The sequence below is a fragment of the Lissotriton helveticus genome, chromosome 3_1, assembly GCF_964261635.1.
Source record: "Lissotriton helveticus chromosome 3_1, aLisHel1.1, whole genome shotgun sequence".
NCBI classification, from domain to species: Eukaryota; Metazoa; Chordata; class Amphibia; order Caudata; family Salamandridae; genus Lissotriton; species Lissotriton helveticus.
Window position 1 is genome coordinate 716,345,723 of NC_136061.1, and position 24,729 is coordinate 716,370,451.

At 42.9% G+C, this 24,729-nt stretch overlaps 1 protein-coding gene across 5 annotated transcripts in view; it reads left to right on the forward strand.

The window, feature by feature from the left end:
* Positions 1-24,729, forward strand: part of TCP11L1 (t-complex 11 like 1) — a 262,173-nt gene that overhangs the window by 126,639 nt on the left and 110,805 nt on the right. For 3 of the 5 annotated variants that reach the window (XM_078680861.1, XM_078680862.1, XM_078680864.1), the window contains 2 exons: positions 11,091-11,263; positions 16,888-17,020. In XM_078680861.1, the coding sequence (XP_078536987.1) occupies positions 11,107-11,263; positions 16,888-17,020 (290 nt within the window). In that variant the 5' untranslated portion in view covers positions 11,091-11,106. Of the gene's footprint in view, positions 1-6,715; positions 6,814-11,090; positions 11,264-16,887; positions 17,021-24,729 lie in introns of all 5 variants that reach the window. The other 2 variants (XM_078680863.1, XM_078680865.1) reach the window with 2 other exon arrangements.

Genomic DNA, 24,729 nt, shown 5'->3' on the forward strand with positions numbered 1-24,729 from the left:
CTGTGGTCCATTTTTCCTTGAAATAGGCATTGATCAAAACCTAGTATATTTTTTTGCTGATTTACATCAGGATTTATCGGCTGTAGTTAGGGTCACTCAGGATGGTAATTGTACAAGACCCTTTAAATCCTGCAGAGGTGTGCGACAGGGTTGTATCCTGGCCCCTCTGCTTTTTACCCTGTATATAAATGACTTGGATAAAAAACTGGCTCAGGCAACTTTGGACACTCCGCATGTAGGGACACTTTCCATCCCGGTTCTCCTATACGCGGATGACGCTGTTCTGTTGTCTCGAACTGCCGTGGGTCTCCAGAGGCTATTGGATGCCTTTGGGGGTTTAATGCGTTCTCTAAACCTTATTGCTAATATTGCCAAGTCGCATGTTATGATTGCAGGGCATAGAAAGAATACGTTTAAATCATTTACTTGCAATGGAGCTGTGGTGTCTAGAGCACCCGATTTCACTTACTTGGGGGTACTCTTTGATGAGAGAGGGTCATGGGTTCCTGAATACAAAGTAAAAAAAAAATCTGTAATTAGATCTACCTCTGCATTAATGGGGTTTGCACGGCGCCTGGGAGCTAGACCCTTTGAAGCCATTATTTCCATCTATAAGGGGAAATGCCTGGCAATTGCAACGTATGGCGCTGCAATTTGGGGCTATAAACAAGTGGATGGGGTGCAGCTAGTTGAAAATAGTTTTTTACGAACCCTCCTGTCTGTCCCCCAATCAACGCCAACCTTTGCTATCCATAATGAATTGGGCCTGGGTTATGTGACTGATTTATTGAAAATTGCACCTGGCCTGTTGGCTTAAGACTTGGCTCAACCCGGACATAACATTAAATCACTTAATTTTACGTGATTGTGTTTCTTTGGATAAGGCTACTAATATTCAATGGCTCCTATATGTAAAATCCACGTTCATTAAGCTGGGACGCCCAGACCTTTATCATAACCCGGAGGGGATTAGAAAGGCTGATGTGAATTGGGTTAAGACCCAATTCTTTAATCTAAAGTCAATGGAACGGGAGGAACAGGAGCTTGAAAAACCTTTGGTCAGGGCTCATTATTTAATAAATACCTCCCCAGCAGTTGAGCCCTATCTAAAGATCGTGACCAACCATTTCCATCGGTGGCTCCTGACCAGGATTTGTTTGGATATGATTCATTTTATTTTGGGGGATACTTTAGGGTGGTGTAAACCAGAAGAGGCTGGCCCATGTAAATGTGATAATTTCTCATCACAAGACACCTTGCACGTTATGCTCTTTTGTGACCTTTTTAATGACATCCGGAGGAAGTTTTTTGCTCCGCTCTTGAGGGGAAAAGGGTTTCTCCAGGCAAGACCTGCAGTATTGTATCTTCAATTACTAGATGAACCCCGGATTATGTTTGTTGTTGGTAGCTTCCTTGCTGCTGCTGTGCGCCTTAAAAAGAAAGGATCTGTCACACAATTTGTTGTATGAACTGTTTTTTATACATTTTTAAAGTAATTGTCTTTATTTATTTGTTACTGATTATTGATTCGATTTCTTGGCATTTTTTCTTGTAATATCCATATGTATATATTGAAAGTTGGTATGTATGTGTCATTTGTATGTACTTTTTATGATTTTAATTAATCGAATAAAAGTTTTTTTGACTGACTGACTGAACTTTTACAGTAGTCTTGCCAACCTTGGTGACAACACTATTTCTTCACCTAAAGGTAAAATACTCACCAACAGCTTGTTGTTGGTGACCAAAATAATCCCCAAAGATGGATCCTGAATAGCGAGCAGCCCGATTGCATGCTACTATTTCTTGCTCTATAATAGAATATTTTTCTCTGTTCTTCATAAGGATCACTAACATATGCCGCCATCCATGCTTCTGAATTATCCTTTTACATGAGCGCTGCTGTCAACCCAAAACCAGACATATCCAATGCCTCAACGCAGTCATTGTCCAGTATAAAGGTTACAATTATTGTGCCCCAACAATTCCAGATTTGATGCTCTGAAAACACTTGTTCTACTCAGACCCCAACAAGAACCGTGCATTTTTGTTTGTCAATCTGTACATAGGCTCAACCGTACATCATTAGTTTTCAACGAACCTACAGTAAAACTCTGATCCCAGGAATGAACATCATTGCCCTCTATGTGTAGTCATGATAATTGCTTTCACATGCAACATATTGGGCTGACTGTCATCCTGAGATATCTTGTGCCCAAGATACCCCACTTTATTTTGATCACATTTATATTTACTTTTCTTGATGATCCACCCCACTCTTTGAATTGCTAATAATGCTTCAGTTATTATGTTCTTCACTGCTCTTTCCAAACAAAAAAATCTTTCCTGGAAGATTTTTGCAACCAGTAGCCCATCTACTATTTTAGGCCTCAGTCTCTGGAATACAGCTGCTGCACTTTCAAGTCTGGAAGTCATCCTCTTGTATTGAATGCCCCCTCCCGGATGATGAAGGCTGTAAAATGTCAAGATGCTTACTGTAGTTCGATTTGGTGATAGACTCTAGACTATGGCTCCCAATATGAATACTGTAAATTCGGAAGTGAATAACTATCCACCCACATCACTTCATTGAGGCTTCGTACATCAATGCAAAATCTTAACTCCCCTGAGATCTTCAATGAAATTTCCATCAGGAATAACTGGTCCGAGCTCCAGATGGGTACTATTACATCTTTGGAACATAAGTCCTGCAAAATATTCTTCAGCTTAGGTCTAGGAGTAAGGGGCACATTCCTAACCCGCAGTCTGACAGAATGCAGTCTTTGCAAATTATTATGCGGTTGAATCCTTTAAGTTTGCTTAACTCGCTGTAAAATATATTGCAGAATTCCTTTTCTAGTTTCTTGTACCTCCAGTCATGAAAATCACTGTCCACCATCTCCAAACACAACACATTCAGGGCGATCTATCCTTAGGTCCAACCTTATACCAAATGTTTTTGATGCTAACCCAAAATTGATACCCCTTTGACAGCCATATAAATTCTACCTCTCTTCCTTCTCCATTTAAATAACTTTTTGAATAAAAAAAAGAAATCCAGATCGATTTTGTGATTACTGTAGCTTCCTGGATGAATATCATTATATACTAATTTGCTCTCTGGCTTTACCCTGTCGCACAATGGCTTACCCATGGTGGCATGCCATACACGTAAATCCATCATCACATTCACTCATACTCCATCCATCGTGACACTGCATTTGGGCAAGCCTTTCCCTTTAATGCCTTCCCATTCTCCTCCCAAACATAAAACAACCCCATCATCAGGGCTTTAAGTGGGCCGGGTCTCACCGGGTCTAAGCACCAGCAGTTTTTTTAAGAGGGCCTCGAAACGAGTCTCTATCGGGCTCTGTTTTGTGCCCTGGCACAGGCGGTCCATTTTTTTCTGGACTGCAGTGACCGCAGGCACATCGATGTGCGCCTGCTCACACCACTCACTAGTGGAGAAGTTACGGCATGACGTCATTCCAGGTGAGCGTCGTAGGGGAAGGGAAATCCTTTAAAGAGTCATTTTCTCTCTGGATTTCCCTTCTCTTTTTGAAACTCAGGGGCAGCAAAATTGTCGTGGTGTAAGCAGCGCTTTAAGTGTAAGTTTTTCAATATTATATACAACAAGCCATAGTTGCTGCCTATTTGTCTTATGCAACTAACAACCATTGACAAAGCCAATAGTCCTGCCTTGTTGTAGGTATGATGTTACTTGTATCATATATCTGGATGCAATGACCCAATCCGCAAAATTAAAGTCAGGCGGCACACTCTGCTAAGCACAGATTTTTAGTTTGTGTTTTTAAGCTGCACCCTTAATTACATTGGACACGCCCCTTTGAGACTTAAATCCCTGCCCTCATCCTCAATCTGATCCTCCTAAGTATTGACCATACAATCATACTTTTTCTTGTTTCCCGACAGACCCCCCCCCCAAATGTATCTTTTTCGTGCAGCAGTTGCAAATTTTGTCAATAGCTGGATAATTTCTGGCATTGGCTAAATGATTTGAGCTACCATATCTATAACAGCAAACCTTCCTCTTCGATGTATTGCCTCCAAATTTCTAATAATTTTTCTATTCTCTCCCGTTTTTTCCTCATTGTTTTCCTTTTTACAACATTTATGTTCCCGCCCATATCATTAAGCACTTACTGCGCACATTTTTCAGGTAATTCAAGTCCTCTATCCACTTTAATAGCCCTTTGTAGAGTAATGTTTTCACCTCCCCACTCTCTGTCTGCCCAGTGTCTCTCCTGAACCTTCATGGCCTTCAGAAAACCTGATCAGGCAAGACTTGTACCTTAATGTTTAAAATCACAGGTTATGGAGCCTGCCTTCAGCACGTCTCCATGTTGATCCATTGTTTTGATCCACTGTTTCCCCTTTTCTCTGGCTCCTAGAATTAAATTTCTAATATTAAGGTACCGTGTTTATTTTCCTTCTATACCATTACTGTATCCACTTCAGCTACTTAATAAACATTCAACGTGATCCACATTCTCAATCAATTTCCGATACGGCAATAAATGGCTTTTTTAGGGCATGTATCCATTGAGGATTCTATCCTCCAGCAGGGTGGATTCTACAAGAGATTCCCCCTTTGGAATGACTGCTTGCAGAGCATGTCTTGTTTGTAGGTATCTGAAATATTCTGTGTCTGCAAGTTCAAATTCCTTCTGCAGCTGCACAAAGGGAACCACTTCTCCTTTTTTCCATAGATCCCCCACCTTTGAGATTCCAATCATGTCCAACCAGTCAAAGCCCCTAGTGTTTCTCAGTGTGCCAAATCTATCTGCGTCCCACAGGAGGTCATCTGTGTGGTCTTTCCTGCCCCTCCCATGCTTTTGTTTGCAGTATGCCACATCCGGACCGCATGATCGGTGGGGCCCGTCAAATGTAATTTTGCTGGATTTGAATATAGTGCTCTGGTATAATTACCATCTGGGAGAAGCCATTGGTGCATATTATATCCAGGGTCATCGTGGGGTCTATATATGCCTAGATTTATTGCTGCTAGATATGCTGCCCAATAGTACCTCCGTACATCCGGCAGTCCTATAACACCGTCGTACCATCCCCTTAACTTTTGAGTCGCTATATGGGGCTCTCTCCCCTCCTACAGGGGCTCTCTCTGCTTCCTTTCAATGGCCTTGAAGTAATAAGTGCGAACCGGATACGCAAATTTTGTAATATATATAGAAAATGTGGTAGAGACATCCTCTTAAATAATGCGGCTCTGCCCAGTAAGGACAAAGGGAACTTCCAATGTTTGACATCGCTTCTGAGCCGCTGCAGCAGGCACAGGAGGTTCCGCTCATAATATAATGCAGGGTCTTTGGTGACATATATACCCAGGTACCAGAAACCCTCATATGCCTCCTCTATCACATAGTTTTGGGTGCGGGGGGGACTCTACCTCTACCTTACCGTATAGGATTAGTTTATTACTGTTTATGGTATAACCGCAATATTTCTCAAAATTGGTGAAAATGTGAAGTGCTCTATTTATCGAGGCTCTCAGTGAGGCCAAGAACAGCAGTATGTCATCGGCATACAATGAGATGCGATCCGACCATCTTAGGCCCCTCATGATGGGATCTCTCCGTATCCATAATGCCAGCGGCTTCAGCATCAGAGCGAAGAGCAACAGAGATAGGGGACAGCACTGCCTGGTTCCCCTCTAGAGGGTAAATGTTGGAGATTTTCGGTTGTTTACTACCACTTGTGCATGTGGCTCAGCATTTAAAAGTTGGATCCAGCTTAAACATTTGGGGCCAAATCCCATTCTTTTGAGGACTGCCTACATATATGGCCACTCGATAGTATTGAGTAGTGGCATCTAAGGACACCACTGCTGCATCTTCTCGCAATGCATCTGTTCTGCTTAGAACGCCGTGCAAACGTCGGAGGTTAAGAGAGGTATTTCTTGCTGGCATGAAACCTGACTGATCCAGGTGCACAAGTTTTGTAATGACTTGGAGCAGGCAGGTGGCCACAGCTTTGCCAAGATCTTGACCTCGACATTAAGCAGTGATATTGATCTATAAGATAAACATTTATTTTTAGGTTTACCACTCTTGTGGATGACCACGATGGTGGCGAGTCTTTGGTCGGCAGGAAGCTTCCCCTGCTCTTTCTAGAAGCATCTTGGTGAGGTGGGGCGCTATTTTACTAGGGGCTAGTTTGTACAAGTTAATGGGCAAACCATTGGGGCCCATCGCCTTTCCGGCTTGTAGGTCTCCTACGGCCCTCTCAACTTCCGTGATAGTGAGTTCGCTGTCTAGTGCCTCAAGATCGTCCGGTGATAGAGTTGGTAGTGGCATATAACAGGGACTCGACTCTTCTTCTGTGGAGGCCACGTGGGACTTATACATTTGCTTAAAATGGTTTGCAAACTAGTCAGCAATTTCCTGGTGGTCTCCAAACTGCCTGACTCGTTGTTTTTTCAGCAACTAGTCTGTTAGTTTGCTCTTTATGGTCCAGCCAGGCTAATCATTTCCCTACTTTATCCCCGGCTTCATGGATTCTACAGAGTGTAGCTCTGTGTTGGGCCTGTGCTGCGTCTGTGGCTCGATCTTTGTATTCTCTTATTATTATTTCTAATAAATGTTCATCTTCTTCCGAACACTCCCCTCGTGTCCTTCCTTCCAACTGTAGGATGTCAGCTTCCAACCTGGTGAGCTATGTGTTTTTCCCTTTCTAGGTTCCATCGATCAATGAGACCGTCTGTCCCCTGGCTACTGTTTTAAAGGCTTCCCAGAGCGTAAAGGCAGAGTCTACTGTGTCTTCATTTTCATGAAAGTAATGTTCAATTTCTTTTGTCATTTTAGCCTAAATTGCTGGGTTCCTCAGATAACACTGATTTATCGGAGCAATTCTTCTTGCTTGTTATTCTCCTACCGCCATCAGGGTCCCTATAGGGGAATGGTCCAGATACCCTTTGCCAAGAGGCGCGCCTCTTTAATCTGCCTCATCTGACCTGCCGGCAGGATAATGTAGACAGTCCTCGAGAGGGAGTTGTGGGCTCTGGAATGGAAAGTAAACTGCCTCTCAGCAGGGTGGAGAAGGCGCCATGCGTCAGCCAGCCCCATAGCTCCCATGAAACCATCAATCTGTGCTCGTGAGGGTGGCACCTCCCTCTGGGGACAACGATCTAATTGTCCTGATACTATTGAATTGAAGTCTCCTCCCATTACGAGCCACCCCTCAGGAAGGATGAACAGGAGATCTCCCATCTCCTTGAAGGCCAAGGCATGAAGGCCCGGCGGGACATATACTGACACCAATGTCAGTATATGTCAGTGAGTATTTTGCCCTCCCAGCTCCCCATGACTGCTACATATCTACCTTGTTTGTCAGTCCAAATCTGATCTACAGTCATCAGTGTGCCACAAGTTTATATCCCCATCTTGTCAAGGCCCCACATATATTTTATTTCAAATGCATCTCTTGCAGAAGGACTATGTCCGGTGAATGTCGTTTTATATACTGGAATACTATCCCCCTTTGTGAGCTTGTTACCCAAACCATTTACATTCCAGGACAACAGATTTCCTACTCAGGACAGGGCTAACCAGGTTTTGACAGGAATGGTCGTGGAGCTTGCACACGTAACATATTATGGACAACTGGACCACTGACCAGCTTCCTCAAAAGAACAACATCCTGGACCCGTCCCAGTCCGGGTTCCGCAGCAACCACAGCACGGAAACTGCCCTCTTCGCTGCCATCGGCGACATCAGGTTCCTGCTTGACAACGGAGAAACCGCAGCCCTCATCCTTCTGGACCTGTCAGCCGCTTTCGACACAGTCTGCCTTCACACAATAAGAGCACGCCTCCACGAAGCCGGAATCCAAGAGAAGGCCCTGGACTGGACCACCTCCTTCCTCTCCGTGAGAACCCAGAGCGTCCGCCTCCCCCCCTTCCACTCCGAAGCCACCAAGATCATCTGCGGCGTACCCCAAGGCTCATCCCTCAGCCCAACGCTGTTCAACGTCTACATGGCACCACTCACCCAACGACACGACCTAAACATCATCCCCTACGCCGACAACACCCAGCTGATCCTCTCGCTCACCTAGTACCCCCACACCGCCAAAACCAACCTCCATGAAGGAATGAAGGCTGTCGCCAACTGGATGAGGAAAAGCCGATTGAAGTTGAACTCGGACAAGACGAAGGTCCACATCCTCGGTTCCACCCCCTCAGCCTGGGACGACACCTGGTGGCCGACGGCACTAGGAACACCCCCTACACCCACCAACCACGCACGAATCCTAGGGTCATCCTCAACTCCACACTCTCCATGACGAAGCAGGTCAACTCCATCTCCTCCTCCTGATTCAACACCCTCCGCATGCTTAGCAGGATCTTCAAGATGTTCTCTACCGAAACAAGAAGGACGGTCACGCAGGCCCTCATCAGCAGTAGACTGGACTACGGCAACGCACTCTACACAGGAGCCCCGGCCCAACTCCTGAAACGGTTCCAACGCATCCGGAACGCCTCTGCACGCTTGATCCTCGAAATCCACCGCCGCAGCCACATCACACCCTACCTGAGAGACCTGCACTGGCTCCCCATCAACATGAGGATAACATTCAAGCTCCTCACCCACACACAAGGCACTCCACGACACTGGACCTGCGTACCTCAACAGCCGACTCAGCCTCTACACCCCCGCCCGCCAGCTCCGCTCCGCAGACCGCCCCCTCGCCACCGACCCCCGCATCCGAAGGGTTACCACCGGCGGCAGATCATTCTCCCACCTCGCCGCTAAGACGTGGAACACCCTACCCATCAGCCTACAGCAGACCGAAGACCTCCTAACCTTCAGGAGACTGTTTGATTGATTGTTATTTTAGCTTATTTTGTTGAATAGCAAAGATAGTGACCCTTACCACAATGGTTTTGATTACCAAGTAACCAGTTCCCAATTGAAGGACGTCCAGTAGATAATGCCTTTTGTAAATTGAATGAACTCTAGAATTTGTATTTCAATTGGAACATGTAATTGCAACATATGAATGTTTAATTCTCCCCTCATGCTCTCAAGGGATAATTTTGTGATGTGGCAGCAAGATCAACAGAATTGTTATCTTACTGGTATTATTTAGTTCTACCTGCTAAATGTTTAACACATTTCACATGCTCCCACAAGTTATATTGCTACGTAATAATAAGGCTGTGGCTTCACCTGAAAAATTGTTACTTTGGTCTTCCTATCCAACACTTGCTGCATAGTGAGACACTGCCTGGGGCCTTGCTGGAGACATATTGTGCACAAACCAAAATGGCACCTGATGCAAGTGAAACCATGTGTACAGCATTCAAAATTACCTAACACATGCCAGGCTTCCAGTTTCATGCCATTAATGGGTGCTGAATGAAAGTTTGATTCTTTTGCATACAGGCCGTGTTGAACCACTGCCCTCTGCAGACTTCAAAAGCCATGCAACACACAGCACCATTGGAAATTTGGTTGGCTACTCAAACAAGTTGGGCTGCCACACGCTATATGATGCACCAAGACACTCCCTATCCTTTCCTTTTTGGTTCCAACTGTTCTGCTCCATTCCTGCTTTTGGCCAATTGTATAAGTCGGGGAGAGGAGTTAGCCTAACGGCTAGGGCGGTCGTGCTCAAATCTGGGGAACTGGGTTCGAGTCTCGGCAACGACGCTGAACATCCTGTCATTCTGGGCAAATCACTTACGGCCATATGTAGGTAAATGGCATTTACCGAATCGTAAATACCGAATTTTACCGATTCAGTATTTACAAATCGGTAAATGCCATGTAAGTAATTATTCTGTAACAATTACCGAATCGGTAAGAATCGGTAATTACCGATTCGGTAATTACCGAATCGGTATTTGCCATTGATTCCTATGGGCCTTGAAGCCCATAGGATTCAATAGCTAATACCGATTCGGTAATTACCGAATCTGTAAAATTACCGATTTTACAAGGGGGACAGGGTGTCACTTTGACACCCTGTTGCACCCATGTTTCTGGCTTGTGTGCCATGTGACACACAGACATGCCCTTAGGGCATGTCTGTGTGTCACAGGGCACAGGTGTACATGCACAGATGTGCATGTACACAGGAATTCGTTATTTACCATGCAATAATATTTCATGGTAAATAACGAATTCCTAAGGGCCTGTGGCACTGTTTCCAGTGCCACCTACATCCCATATTACCGAATCTGTAAATTTACCGATTCGGTAATTTACAGATTCGGTAAATTTACCGATTCGGTAAATATACAGAATCGGTAATATTTTGGCCACCTACATCTGAAACTCAAAATACCGGTCGGTAACGGCCAAAATCGGCCGTTACTGACCGGTATTTGGCCACATACATATGGCCTTTGATCTCCCCGTGCCTAACAAAAAAATGAATGTGTCCTCCTGTAACGCAACTGGTACTATGTAAAGCGCTGTGATACCCGATTCGGATCAAGTTCGCGCTATATAAAACTCTGTAAAAAAAAAAAAAATCGTTCATGATATACTCCACTTAGAGAATGGTCCAATATAATATGTATTTAGGTTCTTACAGGAACAGCACATGGCTAAAGTTAGAGACCACCATGCAGGGAAGTCACTGTCACGCCACTTGCCCTTCTCGATCACTCCCTTTCCACATTGGGCACACATGCAGTCATTTAATTTACCATTCCATGTTTCATACTCGCATTCTAGCACACACCCATAAATACACATACCACACTCGCAGTAAGAATTTTATTGATTGACATATATAGTTGATTTCACTCCTCTAAATTAAGGAAACTTAAGACGCAGCAATAACATTTTTTGGTGAAATGTTGAATTTGAAACTGTTGCTGTTTGTGCAGTAGCTGGATTCACACAGGATGTCAATTTATAACTAGACTTCTCTTACCTTTTAAGATTTGAGAATTACATTTGTCAAGAGTGAAGATTTGGGCAGGTTATTTTTGGTTTGTAGGACATGAATAATTGATTGTTGATCTACTATATATAAATGGAATGGTTAGTGGAAGTATATCCCTCTCATCATTCTAAACATGTGCAATGTTTCCTCAGAAGAAGAACTTAAATAATGCCTCTCGACCCTGACCAGCCAAATGCAAATGAAGAAGAAACAAGTGAGTCGGAGATCCATAGCCAGAAGGAAAACCAGGACATGTCTGATGAATCGGTCCGAAAGCGGATAAGACAAAGTTCTCCAAGTCCACTTGGAAGGAATACACCTCAGGGTAAGTATAAGCCCATTTTAAACGGTTGCCATCAGGTTTTGTTCCAAAGTTACCATTAAGATGTACTGTGTTGAGAGAGGTTATAGAAACCAGAGAGCGAGCTGTTAATATTGCACCTGCTTACTTTTTAGTCTGCTTTTATAACAAACAACCTCTTTCTTTAAACTCTACACAGTGGTATATGCTCTCCCTCCAGGTCTTTCTGGGGCTCTGAAACAGAGGCACGGTTCAGTACCTGGGCTCCAACAGTATAAATGACAGCTATTCATGTGATTGTCATTTGATGCTGGTAAGGGTGCTTGTAGTCCTTGTGATCTGGTCCTAGGGGCCACTCCCCAAACAGCTATCTCTCACTTTGTTTTATCCTTCTGGATCTCAAACTCCCCTCCCATTTCTACATTTCTGCATTCAGTGTTCTCAACATTTATTTGAATTTATCTTTGTGGATAGGCCCAAGTGTCTTGAGCACTGGTGCTTGTGGACTCTCCTATAGGAAGTTGCCAGTCTTGTTTTCCCTCAGAACCTATAGGAAATTACTTGGGCAATCCCAAGGTGTTTTGTTTTTGTTCAAATTTGTTTTATTGATTATCATTGCTTTAAACACACCACAGTATTACCAACCTATTCCCAGGTGGCCGCCTCTTATACCTGCACCATACCGCCCCCCCAGCCTTGTTCGGGGAGCTGCTTGTACTACGTGGTAGTCCAATGCGTCCATGAGAGCGAGTAGTGGTAGAACTTTTACTAATGAAGCACGCAATTACCCCCAACAACAAACAACCCCCCGACCCTTCCCCCTTGTTTTCCCCAAACCCCCCTCTCCGGTGTGTCACCCCTTCCTCCTTGGCGTATCACAAAGAGCCTACTGATGTGGAAGCTAACGCGAGGAGCTGGACCCCTTGGCAAATTCACCTGGACTTACCTCTGCTCCCGTTTTGGTTGCATGGCTCGACTCACATGGCTTCACCTCCCTTAATGTTGCTGTGCAGTATCAAGCAGGTGTGCGGCTGAATTGTGAGTAGGGTCTCAGTAAGGGCAATCAAGCATTTGTGCCACTGTCCTTCACTAAGTGCATTATGTAGGTTTCGCTTTAGAAAGCTTGGGTATCAAGATTGTGGCAATAAAGATCACTGTGCATATGATGCCTCTTAAATCAATGTCCTTTACCCAACACTTGAAGACCTGATACGAAAGGATGAAGTCCATATCATAAGCAACTTCATCAACCATGTACAGGCCCAGAAAAGGTCTATGCTCTGGATTTGCTTACACTGAGCAGCCTATAGAACATACAATTAAGTCAGAAAATGTACTAGGTATTTTATGAGCAGCAGGCGGTGCAGCTCCGAATCATTCAGAGCCATTGCTCTGCTTTTCCAAGTTTGTGCTGTAGACAGCACAGTTTGAGGACAAACAGGTGTATGGAACAGTACTGAGCCTGCATACTGAAGTGGAACATGTTCATGATACTGACCCAAATCACCAGGTTCCATTTTCATCCGTACTGCCTCCATGTCAAATTGAAGCTTGAAAGCTATGGTTCTGAAACAAGGCCTGACATTTGACAAATGTTCCTGTACCATCATATTGAGCTGTGCTTGTTCTCTTGCCTTAGACAGAAAATGTACTAGAACAATGAAAGATGCATAGAACAGAAGTGTAACGTGCCTTGGGTAACGTATGCCTTGAAGGAGCCCCCTGCTCCCACTGCTTTCAAATAAACAAGTTCTTAGTGGTCTGTATGCTGACTTTAAAATAAACTCAAAATCCCACAAACATGGCACAATAATGTAAAATAAACGTCATTCCTGGCGTGAAGTGCACAGGCAAACAACTCAAGGCATCTTGCAGATCATAAAATGTCATGACTACCTCAGCTGTTTCTTTCTATAGCCAGCACATCCCTGTATCTAACAGTATGCACATTAATTCCTTAGTGTACTTCTCCCCTATGACCATGTAGAGCAGGAGAATACTCTGATCGACCCCGGCTTACACATTTATTAGCTAAGATCTTTCTGGAATCTAGAGTCAAAGACCAAGGCAGTGCGAAACTGACTTGCAATAAAGCAGCATAAATCAACCCACAATGAATATCACATGTCCCCAGTAGAAAATCTTCATTCAGTCAGTTTTTGAAGAAGAGAGCATCAGGAAGGTGTGTTAAATACACACCATTAACTTTTTATCTGCTGCAATCAAACATTAACTAGGTACAACTATATGTTCATGCACATTTTGGACATGGTATGGGACTGGACTGCTACACAGAGGAGTTTCAGTGCAGCAAAGTGGACCTGGCAGGGAGGTGAGAAAAATAATGAAATGGTACTTAGAAGAACAAATTCAAGGAAAAGGTGCAGAGAGTGATTTAGGAGCAGGAACGACGGAAGGAAGAATTGCATTATGGATAGACGAAGAAAGAAAATAAAAGGCCAATTTTTTAAACACTGGAAAAATACCATCCTCATATCTCAAGTAACTATAATCCGTGCCCTTCGATAAATATAACTCGCACCCCTGCCATGCTCAGTTTTTTCCTCAATAATTTCACTGCAAATGTTGCAGTAATATTATCAATGATGTCACAGAAGATGTCATGAGTGATGTAATATGTGGTGTAATTAGCAGTGCATGCCTAGGGCACGAGTTATGGTTACTTGTGATAACTATAACTGCTGAATTTCTGTGGTTTAGTGTGTGTAAAATCTGAACCTAAATCGAACGTCCTTATAACCTTTGTTTTTTCTGTGGATTTCTAATGTTTTATTAATTCTATTTCCTAACTATAATGTCCCTGTAACATTTGTTTTTTTCAGTGAATTCCTACAGTTTTTTTTAATGCTATTTCCTTGCTATAATGTCCCTCTAACCTTTGGTTGTGTGGATGTGTGAGTGTGTGGTTGGTGTGTGAGTGGGTGTGTTCGTACTTGTGTGGGTCTGTGAATTGGTGTGTGAATGGTTCTCTGTATCTGTAAGTGGGTGTGAGAGTTGATGTATGGGTGTGTGAATGGAGGCTCAAGTTGTTTTCTGGTTCTCTGAATGGGTGTGTGAGGGGCTCTATGGGTATGTGAGTGGTTGTGTGGGAGTGTAAGTGTCTGTGTGAGTATGTGCTGGGTGTGTGAGTGGGTGTGTAAGTGGATGTATGGATCTGTTAGTAGATTAGTGGTTGTCTTTGTCTGTAAGTGGGTGTGTGAGTGGCTGTATGAGTGTAAATGGGTGTGAATGGGTATCTGAGTGCGTGTGTAGGTGGGCTTCTAGATCTCTGAGTGGGTGTGTGAGTAGCTGCATGGGTATATGAGTGGCTGTGTGGGTCTGTGATTAGGTGTGTGAGTGATTCTCTGAGTCTCTAAGTTGATGTGTCAGTGACTGGATGAGTGGCTTTATGGATGTGTGAGTGGTTTTCTGGGTCTCTGAGTGGGTGGGTGAGTGGGTATGTGAATGGATGTGTGAATGGGTGGGTAAGTGGCTGTGTGGGTCTGTGAATGAGTGTGTAAGTGACTGTATGGATGTGTACATGGCTGTGTGAGTGCGGGTGTGAATGCCTGTGTGGGTCTGTGAATGGGTGTGTGAGTGGTTCTCTGGGTCTCTGGATGTATGATTGACTGCATGGGTCCATAAAGGAGCCATGCTGAGCACTGCATGGTTCCACAGATCCTGTGCACACAAACACAAAATGTTGTCCACAATTTCTTCAGCATGAGGGGTCCCTCACACACCCCTCCATCAATCCTTCAATCCTATTTCTACTTTATTCCCTCCCCCATCCCTGGGAACCATGTTCCAATTCACATAATGGCTGCAGCAACTTTTCTCTCAGGCTGCGGTCAGCCAATCATGGCATTGCGGTTGGTGCATTGATCCGCGGATCCTCATCGGTGGCTCTACGTCTCTGGCTATATATAAATCTTTTTCTTTAAAAACTCCAAAACTACTGAACAGATTTACACTAAATTACAAAAAGCACTCTTTCTGGACCAAGATGTAGCTTTCTGACTAATTTGGAGCAATTCCATTCAGTGGTTCGTGATGTAGCCGTGTCTAAAATCCCTATGGAAAATTTCATAGGGAAAACATGTTATGGAGCCTTCATTTTCTGAGCCCCCACGTAATATCCCTTTCACATTACTTATTATACTTACATCCATGGTAAAGACACGCATTGTATTGTCATACATCCGACTAAATACTTTGAAGCTCTGATCCCATCGAGAGGGAGTTTTCCGGATAAGAGTGTTGAGACTGTTTATTCAGTGTTCTACTTGCTGCCTCTGTGGTCAAACCCAATTCGTGGAAATGTTTCATTGTGTTGAAGTACTGTCCTCACACTGTGTATACCCATGGTATCTGGTACCCAGAATTAAAGGCCGCCATATCTGTTTGCGTTGGTGCAAATTGAAAACCTTGTAGGACTACTTTTAGACTTCATTAGTGCTAAATGGAGTTTGTTTGGTTGCTGATGCAGAAGTTGAGAGCCTGCGTAGTTGCTGAAAGAATTTAGTTGTGAACTTGTAATATGTCTGTAACCACTACCCTTAGAAACGTGAACTCAAAGGGAAATCCTTGTGTCTTGGCGATATAGATACCAGTATTTGTTTTTGCAGTGTCTCTATCTACCCCTTATTGGTCGCCTGTTACAGAGAGGCTGAATTAATTGAAAAGGATCTTCTCAAGATTGGTAGTCATCCGACTGGCAGTGCCTTCTATCTTTCAAGGTTAACTGTGGGTTATGGATGTACAAATGCAAACAAAACTGAAGGACTCAGGTCAGATTGTCCTGCAAATCGTAGTAAAAAGAGAATCTGGTTGCTGTGTCTTCCCGTCTACCTACTGTTGCCAGCTACCGACATCATTTCCTCCCCTTTAATATTCTGAGTGGTATAGGTGAAGTTATGAAGTGGGGGAATGAATGGTGCTGCTACTGCTTTCAGTACTTGTGTGTTTTTTCATATTAAGCAGTAGCTTTGGATTTCTTGAACCGCTCTGTATGCGACTTCAGAATAGGCTGGCAAATCATTCAGTTAAAAAAAGTGAAATATGATTATTTTTTAAAATTTTATTGGCCCAGTGTAACTGTGTCAAAGAACTAGGGAGTCCAGGTCTTGTAGCTGTATGGAGTGTTAACGGTGCATTTACGTTAGTCTCATATAAGTCTGAAATGGGCTTCCAAGACAAAACATCTCATTCTAAATAGGGGCCAAACTCTTTATGTATGCCTACAAGGTGCAGTCAGGTTGGAGAAATAGGCTCCACAGATGGATTAGATTTCATCATTGGCAGTTTTTCATTTACTTTTTGACACTTATTTCCTGGCTTCTCCTGTGACTCACATTTTGGAGTAAGGTAAGGTCATGATTGGTCAGTGTGTTTTTTTTTTAAATAACTGCGTTTTGTTATAAAACAGTAGATATAGCCATAGTTTGAGCTCACTAAGGGCATTGTCTTCCTTTCTACGGATTTGAAATTGTTATTTTGACAGTCATTTGACTGATATACTTGCTTTCCATTCCACGAACCATGACCTCACTAACTCTGAATTATGGTTATCCTTTATGTCGATATATTACTATTTGTAACATTCAGTAATGAACGTAATGTATCACTAATTATGTTTACCTGTACAGCAAGTCCCCCTCGATTTGTGTCTCTGGAGGAACTCATGGAAACAACAAAAGGTGTCACTAAAATGGCGTTAGCCCACGAGATTGTAGTAAACGGAGACTTCAAGATTAAGCAGCCTGAACTTCCAGAAGGGAGGTAAGGTATATTTTATTTCAAGGCAACCTCAGTAGAACAAATTCAGTGTCGGCTTCCTGTTTTTAGTACAGTACCTCTTATGGAATAAATGCGTCATTTTTAAAGATGACATAGAAATATTTATTTCAACTTGGAACAAGCAGTTGCCGTGTACCATGTTATACAGCATTATGTGCAAGTGAAGTTGTTTTTTTTAAAATTCATTCTCTCTGATCCTCTAGTCTTTGTGACATCCTACATTAGCGTTATCCTAGTCCGGTTGGTCAGACAGCTATGACCAGTTGGTCCTTTTATCCCTGAGCTATGGACTACTTCAAGCTCTAGGTTTTGCCATCTGTCATGGACTTACTTGTGGCACTATTGCTTTGCATTATCCTTAGCCAGAGAAGGACTGATTGGTGCCCCATTACTAGCTCTCACATCTGTTCATCATGGCTTTTCAGCTCACTTATTTTACTTCCACTCCTTGAGACCTCTGAGGCTACAAGTTGGGTGGTTAGCAGCATGTAACAAAAAATCAAAATAATGAAATAACTATCATTCCAAGTTCCGTAACTCAGGCCAGGAATCAATCTATCAAGAGTACTCCGTGTGACCTTTTCAAGTATTGGGCCAAGGATTTGGAATTTGGTTGCTACTGGTGTCTCGCAATAACAGATTTCCCAATATTTTAAGTCTGTACAATTGTGATTTCTTCTGTTCTTTCTGTAGTGTTTCACCTTCTGTCTTAATCAGTGTAGCAAACTGCAAGGAGTAACCTGGAAGACCGGAATAAGAGGTGTCCTTTGATGACCCAACCCCTCTCCTTTTGCAGGAGTAATAGAGTTCTGGTTGTTATGCCATTCAAGCGCATATGTCAAGCCATATCAACTCATGGCTGGAGAGAGCGTAGATGTAATACACTGGGAAATCTGTACCTGGGGGACACCGTCCTCACTTTTGCAGAAGCACCGGGGGCCTTCTGGGTAAGAATAGGCTAGTTTCTCCAATATACCAAACTGCCTAACAGAGCCAGGGATAAGGACTGGATTTCAGAGGGCACCTAGAACTTCATTCACACTGGAGGGCATGCAGGAAGAATATATGTCGATACACCGCAATGCAAAATGATGCATACTTTTACCACAAAGTTATTAGTGCGCAAGTACCATTACAACGCAATGTTTTCTACACATACCATTAAGAGAGGGGTACACAATGGTTTCATAGCTGTAGGGGACCCTGAAAGCAGGTGGGAGCAGGACCCTACTGTGGGTAAGACAACAATGGGAGGAAGAGCCCCTCAAAGATAAGTAATGGGAGATGACTTGTTTCCAGGTCAAGTAAGCATTCACCATTGCAAGATTGAACCTGTCAATACTTTCAGTATCTACATCGAACCTATGCAAAATGTTTGATTTTGACACACCATACATATGTTAATTTTAACACATTTTTAAAACAATTCAAAAATAGCACTGAATCAACATTTCTAATATTAATTCAGAATATTATTGTAACCATGCTTTAATTTATTTTTTACCAATTGAGCTTTATCTCCTTAGTACAACTTTACAATGAAATAAAACAAAAATCATAACATAAGGTTAAAAAAATAGAATGAATATCTTTATATTTTAGAAGAAGATATTCCTTAATCTCATTGCCCATTTCTTATACAGTGACATTTTGCTATATTAAATATTGATATCAAAATGCTTGTAACTAATTACCAAATTAGAAAAGAAAATGCGCATTTAGAACAGTTGATGTATTCAAGCAAAAGTGGTACTTTAGATAGTTCCTTGCTAGTGCTTGTCACCAGGAAGAGACAACAAGTTATATACAGTTAATTAAGTTACCCTGGCCGAAATCCGAATCAGATTGTTTTAGAACATGCTGTGACCAGCCCAGGCTGAGTTTTTGAATTTAGTAGTATTTGCATTCCAAATCCACTTCTTCTGTGTCTGTATACCTGATGAATGAGTATTCTATGCTAAATGATCACAGACATGAGGGTGATTTGGAATCTAATAGGAATTTTAGTAAGCAAGGTACACACATTTTACATCCACACTAGAACTCAATGATTTATATATCCTATTTTAGTAGTATTTATTGTATTTGTCTAGCTGAGTTCTGTCAGCCATAGGAACTGGAGTTGTCAAATGTGTGCAGACGTGCTTGTTCCAGACAAAAAGAAGTATTGCGGGGAACCTCTAGAAATGTGTGCATCACAGGCAGCTGTTGTGTGGTTTGTTTTGTAGATCCTTGGCAGTTCTTGACAATATCCTTGTTGGTGTGTTCGAACCTCTTGTACTGTTGTGCTCCAGTTGGATAAACAAGCTAAATGTATCAGTCAACACCTACTACAGGAGAGAAGAATGGTAGCTACACTCCACAAACTAAATGTCCAGTCAGAACCTTCACATTCAGAAAGAATAGGTCTTGATTTAATGGTAGCAGATGTTCAGCTGTTACATTTAAGACCACCTCAATATCACAGAAGTTCCTAACACCTTCTTGGATGGTGAAACAACTCCTACCTGATTTAGAGCGCTTGCACTGAGTAACATTGGGATCTATTGTACAGTGTTATTGTGTTTGCTCCAGATCGATAGCTCTCAGTGATTAAACAATGTTTGTGGTCATATATGTTGGGTGGATGTCCATATTACAGTGGGCATGTGAGCATATTATCATCTGTATATTAGACTATGATATTGATTTTGTGGATGTGTGATGATGGGTGTGTTATTTGTTAGCATATTATGTATGTATAATGTTGGTGTTGGCATATGATGGGTTGTGTGTTGGTGTATGATTTTGCTTGTGTGGACGCGCGAAGGTGTGTGCATTTGCACTTGATGGTTGGTGTGTCTGCGTATCAGCACAAGAGTACTTGTAAGGATGTATGGTATTGGATGTTTGTGGACATCTAACGTATCTTATGTTGATTATGGATCTCCTAATTTGATGGTCTTTATGTAACTGGATGGCAATGCATTTGCTGGCCTATAACAGTGAATGTGTTGGAGAATGATTGTGTTGGCAAATGATGTGGGTAAATTGTTTGGTGTATGACATTAATTGCTTACATGTATTTGGTGGGTATATTGACCCATAATGATGGGGGTGTGCATTTATGGGTGGGTGAGTAGATGTATGATATTGGTTGTGTGAACCTGTGATGGTGGATGCCTTGGCGTATAACAATATGTTTGGTGAAGTATTATAATGAGTTAGTTGGTATATGACACTCTGAGTGTTGGACTGTGATGGTGGATGTGCTGACATATGAAGTAGATTTTGTTTATGTATAATGGTTTGTTTGTTGGCCTATGGTGATGTTTGGTGGTGGATGTATTAGGATGTGGATATATGAGGTGGGTGAGTGCATCATACCGGTGGTGTGGGTGTATGATTTCTCCGATTGGATCTCCAACAGCGATGACACAATCGCCTTCATGAAATCGTCCAGCACCAATGATTTAACAAGCATGCTAGCTGGTTTACCCTCGAACTCCGGGTCATCAAATGTGAGGCCGGGCTGTGCTTAGCCCACCTGGTGCAAACCGGCAGGTACAGCCTCTTCATAAATATGCAGGTTTATCGACTCACTTATTGTATTGTATTGTAATTGCATTTATATAGCGCTTACTACCCCTGACGAGGCGTCGAACCGCTTTTTCAGTGAGTAGCACGCTACTCCGGGACCCATAGAGGATTAGTGTTGAATTAGTATAGTGAAACATGCAAGTACATTTTAAGTGATGGATAGGTTAGTCAGTTATTTGGATTTGGAATGATAGCAGAAGGATAGAGGAGGAAAAAGGTTTGTATTTATATAGCGCTTGTTACCCCTGATGTGGTGTTGACGCCCGCTATTCAGGAAGCCCGTAAAGGATTAGTGGTGAATTAATATGGTGTAATATGAAGTAATTTCATTGGTGGATATTAGTCAGTTATTTGGAGTGAGAAGGATAGCGGAGGGATAAAAGAGGAAGAAAGGTTTGCATTCATATAGCACTTGTTACCCCAGATGGGTGTTGAAGCGCTTTTCTGGCGAGTAGCACGCCACTCCGGAACCCATGTAGGATTAGTGTTGAAAATTAGTATAGTAAAATATGAAGTAATTTGAGTAGTGGATATGTTATTCAGTTATTTGGATAGAGAAGAGTAGGTGGCGGGATAGAAGAGGGAAAGAGGTTTGTATTAATTTAGCGCCTGCTACCCCCGATTGGATTTTGAAGCGCAAGTAGCACGCTACACTGAAGCCCATCAGGATTAATATTAAATTAGTATGGTGAAACATGAAAGTAATTTTAGCGGTGGATATGTTAGTCAGTCAGTTAATTGCATTGAGAAGGGTTGGGGAGGGGTAGAAAAGAGGAAAGAGTTTAGAAAGGTTTGTTTTAGGGGATCGGTATAGTAAAAGAGGTGTCAGATGATGCAAGGAGGGGTAGAGTAGGAGAGAGTCTAGATAGGGTTGTTTTAGGGATCATAGTAGTGGTATGAGGTTTGGGATAAATGAGAGAGTGGATGTAGAGGATATATTGATAGATGTATAGGCTGAGAAATAGGGTAGTGCATTTGAAATGCTAAATTAGAAGAAAGTGATAAATATATAGACCCATAAGAACATTGAAAGTATATAGATGCATAAAGGAAGGAAGTATATTGGTCAGCATTTCTGGCCCTGGTCAGTCTCGAAGAGGCTCAAACAGGCAACTGCCCTTATCCTCTCCGCCCTTAACAGGCTCAGGCAACTGCCCTTGTCCTCTCCGCCCTTAGCCTCAACGCCCGGGCTGAGACACCCTAACCCTGGCCTTTTATAGCCCTAGTAATCAGGTGACCCCTTCAGCCAACGTGAACCCTAGCCCTAACACTATCCAATCACAACACTAGCCCTAAAATCTAGAACCAATAGGGGACCAGGACATTACAGCCAATCTTAGCCCTAGTCCAGGCACCCAATCAGTTAAACAACCCTGATCTCTAAGTCCAATAGAGGCCTAAGCCCTACCAATAGTCCCAAACCAAGTCCACGCAACCAATGGCACAGGAAGCCCTAGTCCTTACTTCCAATAGAAAACCCTACTCTTAGTCCCACAACTAGTCCAGCAACCAATCACACCAGAAGCCCTAATCACTACTTCCAATTAACCCTAGCCCTAGTCCCACTCTATTCCCAACAACCAATAACATAGGAAGCCCTAGTCCCCACTTCCAATAGAAATCCTAACCCTAGCCCTAGTCCCAACCCTACATTGATTGAATCACAGACCCATAAACCAACCAGAACCCTCAAATACCCAACCAATGAGGACACTAACCCTAATCCAATAGAAACACCAGATACAACCAACAATCAGTGTACACATGTACCAACCACTAGCAGACCATATAAGGTCCTAGCGACCTCGAACAAGTTTTGCTGGCCAGGGAGTTGTAAGCTGCTTCTCCTGTTCATAATCTCCTAGGAGACAGACAAGCTCAATCCACACTTTGGACTTCTGCAGATAAAGGCCTCACTAACTTGAAATCTAACAATAATGTTTGAATAAAACTTTACTCCCTCTCCTGGCCAAAAAACGAAGTGCACAGTCCCTAATAAACACAGTTTAAACAGCTCACTAAAGCACCCTCTGATGTAGAATATCCCTGTTGCTGGGGGAGGGGAGGGGGCATGGGGGCTGGTTTCACTGGCTTGTGAACACAAAAGGTGGCTGGGGCTGCACTGTTTTAACATACAGGTCTTAGCACAGAGCAAAGGAGAAATTTGGAGGGAAAACTGAATTGTCACCAGGAGTGAGAGGGATAAACTACAGAGTTTGGACTGCAAATCCCACAATTCAACACGTTAAATGGAAGCAATCATGGGCAGGGAAAACCAGAAGTTTAAAACAGGTGATAAAATATACAATCACAGGCAGGTAAAACTACAATTTTAAACTGTAACATCCACAGGCAAAGACAGTAATCATAGAAAGGGAAAATCGTTTTTTTAACAACTTTTGTTTTGGGGAAGAGACCGCACTAGTCTGTCTCCTTACCACTTCCTGGACTCTGCTCACTGCAATCTGGGGCACAGGTAGCATGTGTTCTGGAAGAGGTTATCTGAGTGGTGCCCCAACTTTCCAAGAGGTACTCTTTAAAACCTCTTTTGGAGGGGTAGGCATACACTATTTTCCCCCATTTCCAAGGGGGTCTCTGGTGCACAATGGTGAAAGATTTCCCATGATAAAGTTAGCAAAAAGCATGTCTTATCTTGGAAGTAGGGTATTAGAACAGGGTGAAAGTAATAGACAGACTAGGGTGTGAGAAGGAGTGCAACTGGGCCTAGGTGGGTAGTGGCAGGGGTAGCATCTCTGGTAAAGAAAAAATGTAGTTAAGGAGGGAGGGAAACATATGAAGCATTGAAGAAGGAAAAGAAGGGGAGTGTAGAATGAGTTCCTCTCTACAATTAATGTATGTATGTGATCCTGAGCAAGCAGAGAGAAGGGACTATTTTTCAACAAAAATGGCTTTCATCACAATGAGATCGACATCATGGGAATGCCATTCATTAAAAAAACATAGAAGAAACAGGTTATTGGCGAAAGAGTCCCCAGTACAGGTTTCCTTAATTCGGTTTTCCTTCAGAATCGCGTACAACTCCTAGTGGAAGAGAGCTTGCTTTTTGATACGGAGGTTGTTGATTCACATTGTTAGTGCATGCTCACAAGTTAGCATTAGCACTATTCAACATGCAGAGTAGGTTTCAGCACTACAAGCAAATATAAACCTTTGTTCCTCAACTACCTGTGCCTTGGTAAAAGCCTCAAACTCCAGTGTGGATTTCATGTGTTTGTTTATATTTAGGGAAAGGTGTTTCAGTAACCCATTTTAAATAAATGGATTCCTGCAGTCTCTATCAGGAGTGATCGTGCCCCACTAGACAGTATCTTTAGGTAAGATGTAGGAAGAGCATGTATACAGCGGACATGAAAAAGGTACTTTAAATAAAGTATTTGCAAACCTAGCAGACTTATTTCCTAAGGACAAAATATTATTTCACAAAAGTCTCTACTTTAGGGACTTGAATGAAAGACTATGAAGATGTATTTATGGTATAGGGGTAAAAAAACAATATGCCCTCTTTGCCATAAAATTGAGGCTGGCGGTGATTTGTTTTTTTTATGCATTAGTTGCGATTGTTTGGTGGACTGACGCATACACTGAAAGAAATTGTGTAGCCAGAAAGCCACAGGTTCATATTTCTACTGGTCCAATTCAGCCTCTCTTCCTTAGGACAATGAAAGTAGTACTAATAAGTTGGAAGCTAAAGCCCTATGTTAGTCAGAAGCAAGCACTTTGATGCTAATTTTACTGTCTCCTGAACACTGGAAAAATGATTCAAAACAAAATAACCGAATGGATTTTTACCAGACCACGTCAAGTCACAGAATCGGAGGCAAGCCCTCCATCAGGGAGGAGGAGCGCCGCCCCCCCCTTTACCACCACCCTCAAATAAACGATAATAAAATAGGTTTTAAACCAGTTTTCTTGTATTATTTTAATCCCCCTGGACCCGACCCTAGGACTCTGACGTGTCTTAGTGGCGGGTCCAGCGGAATGACACTGCTGGTGGAGGAGTGGAAGTACACTGTTACAGTGCACAGCTCATGGGTTTGGCCGGCTGTCTCAGGCTGGCCAAACTGTCACGCGCACTGAAGCTCTCTCCAGCC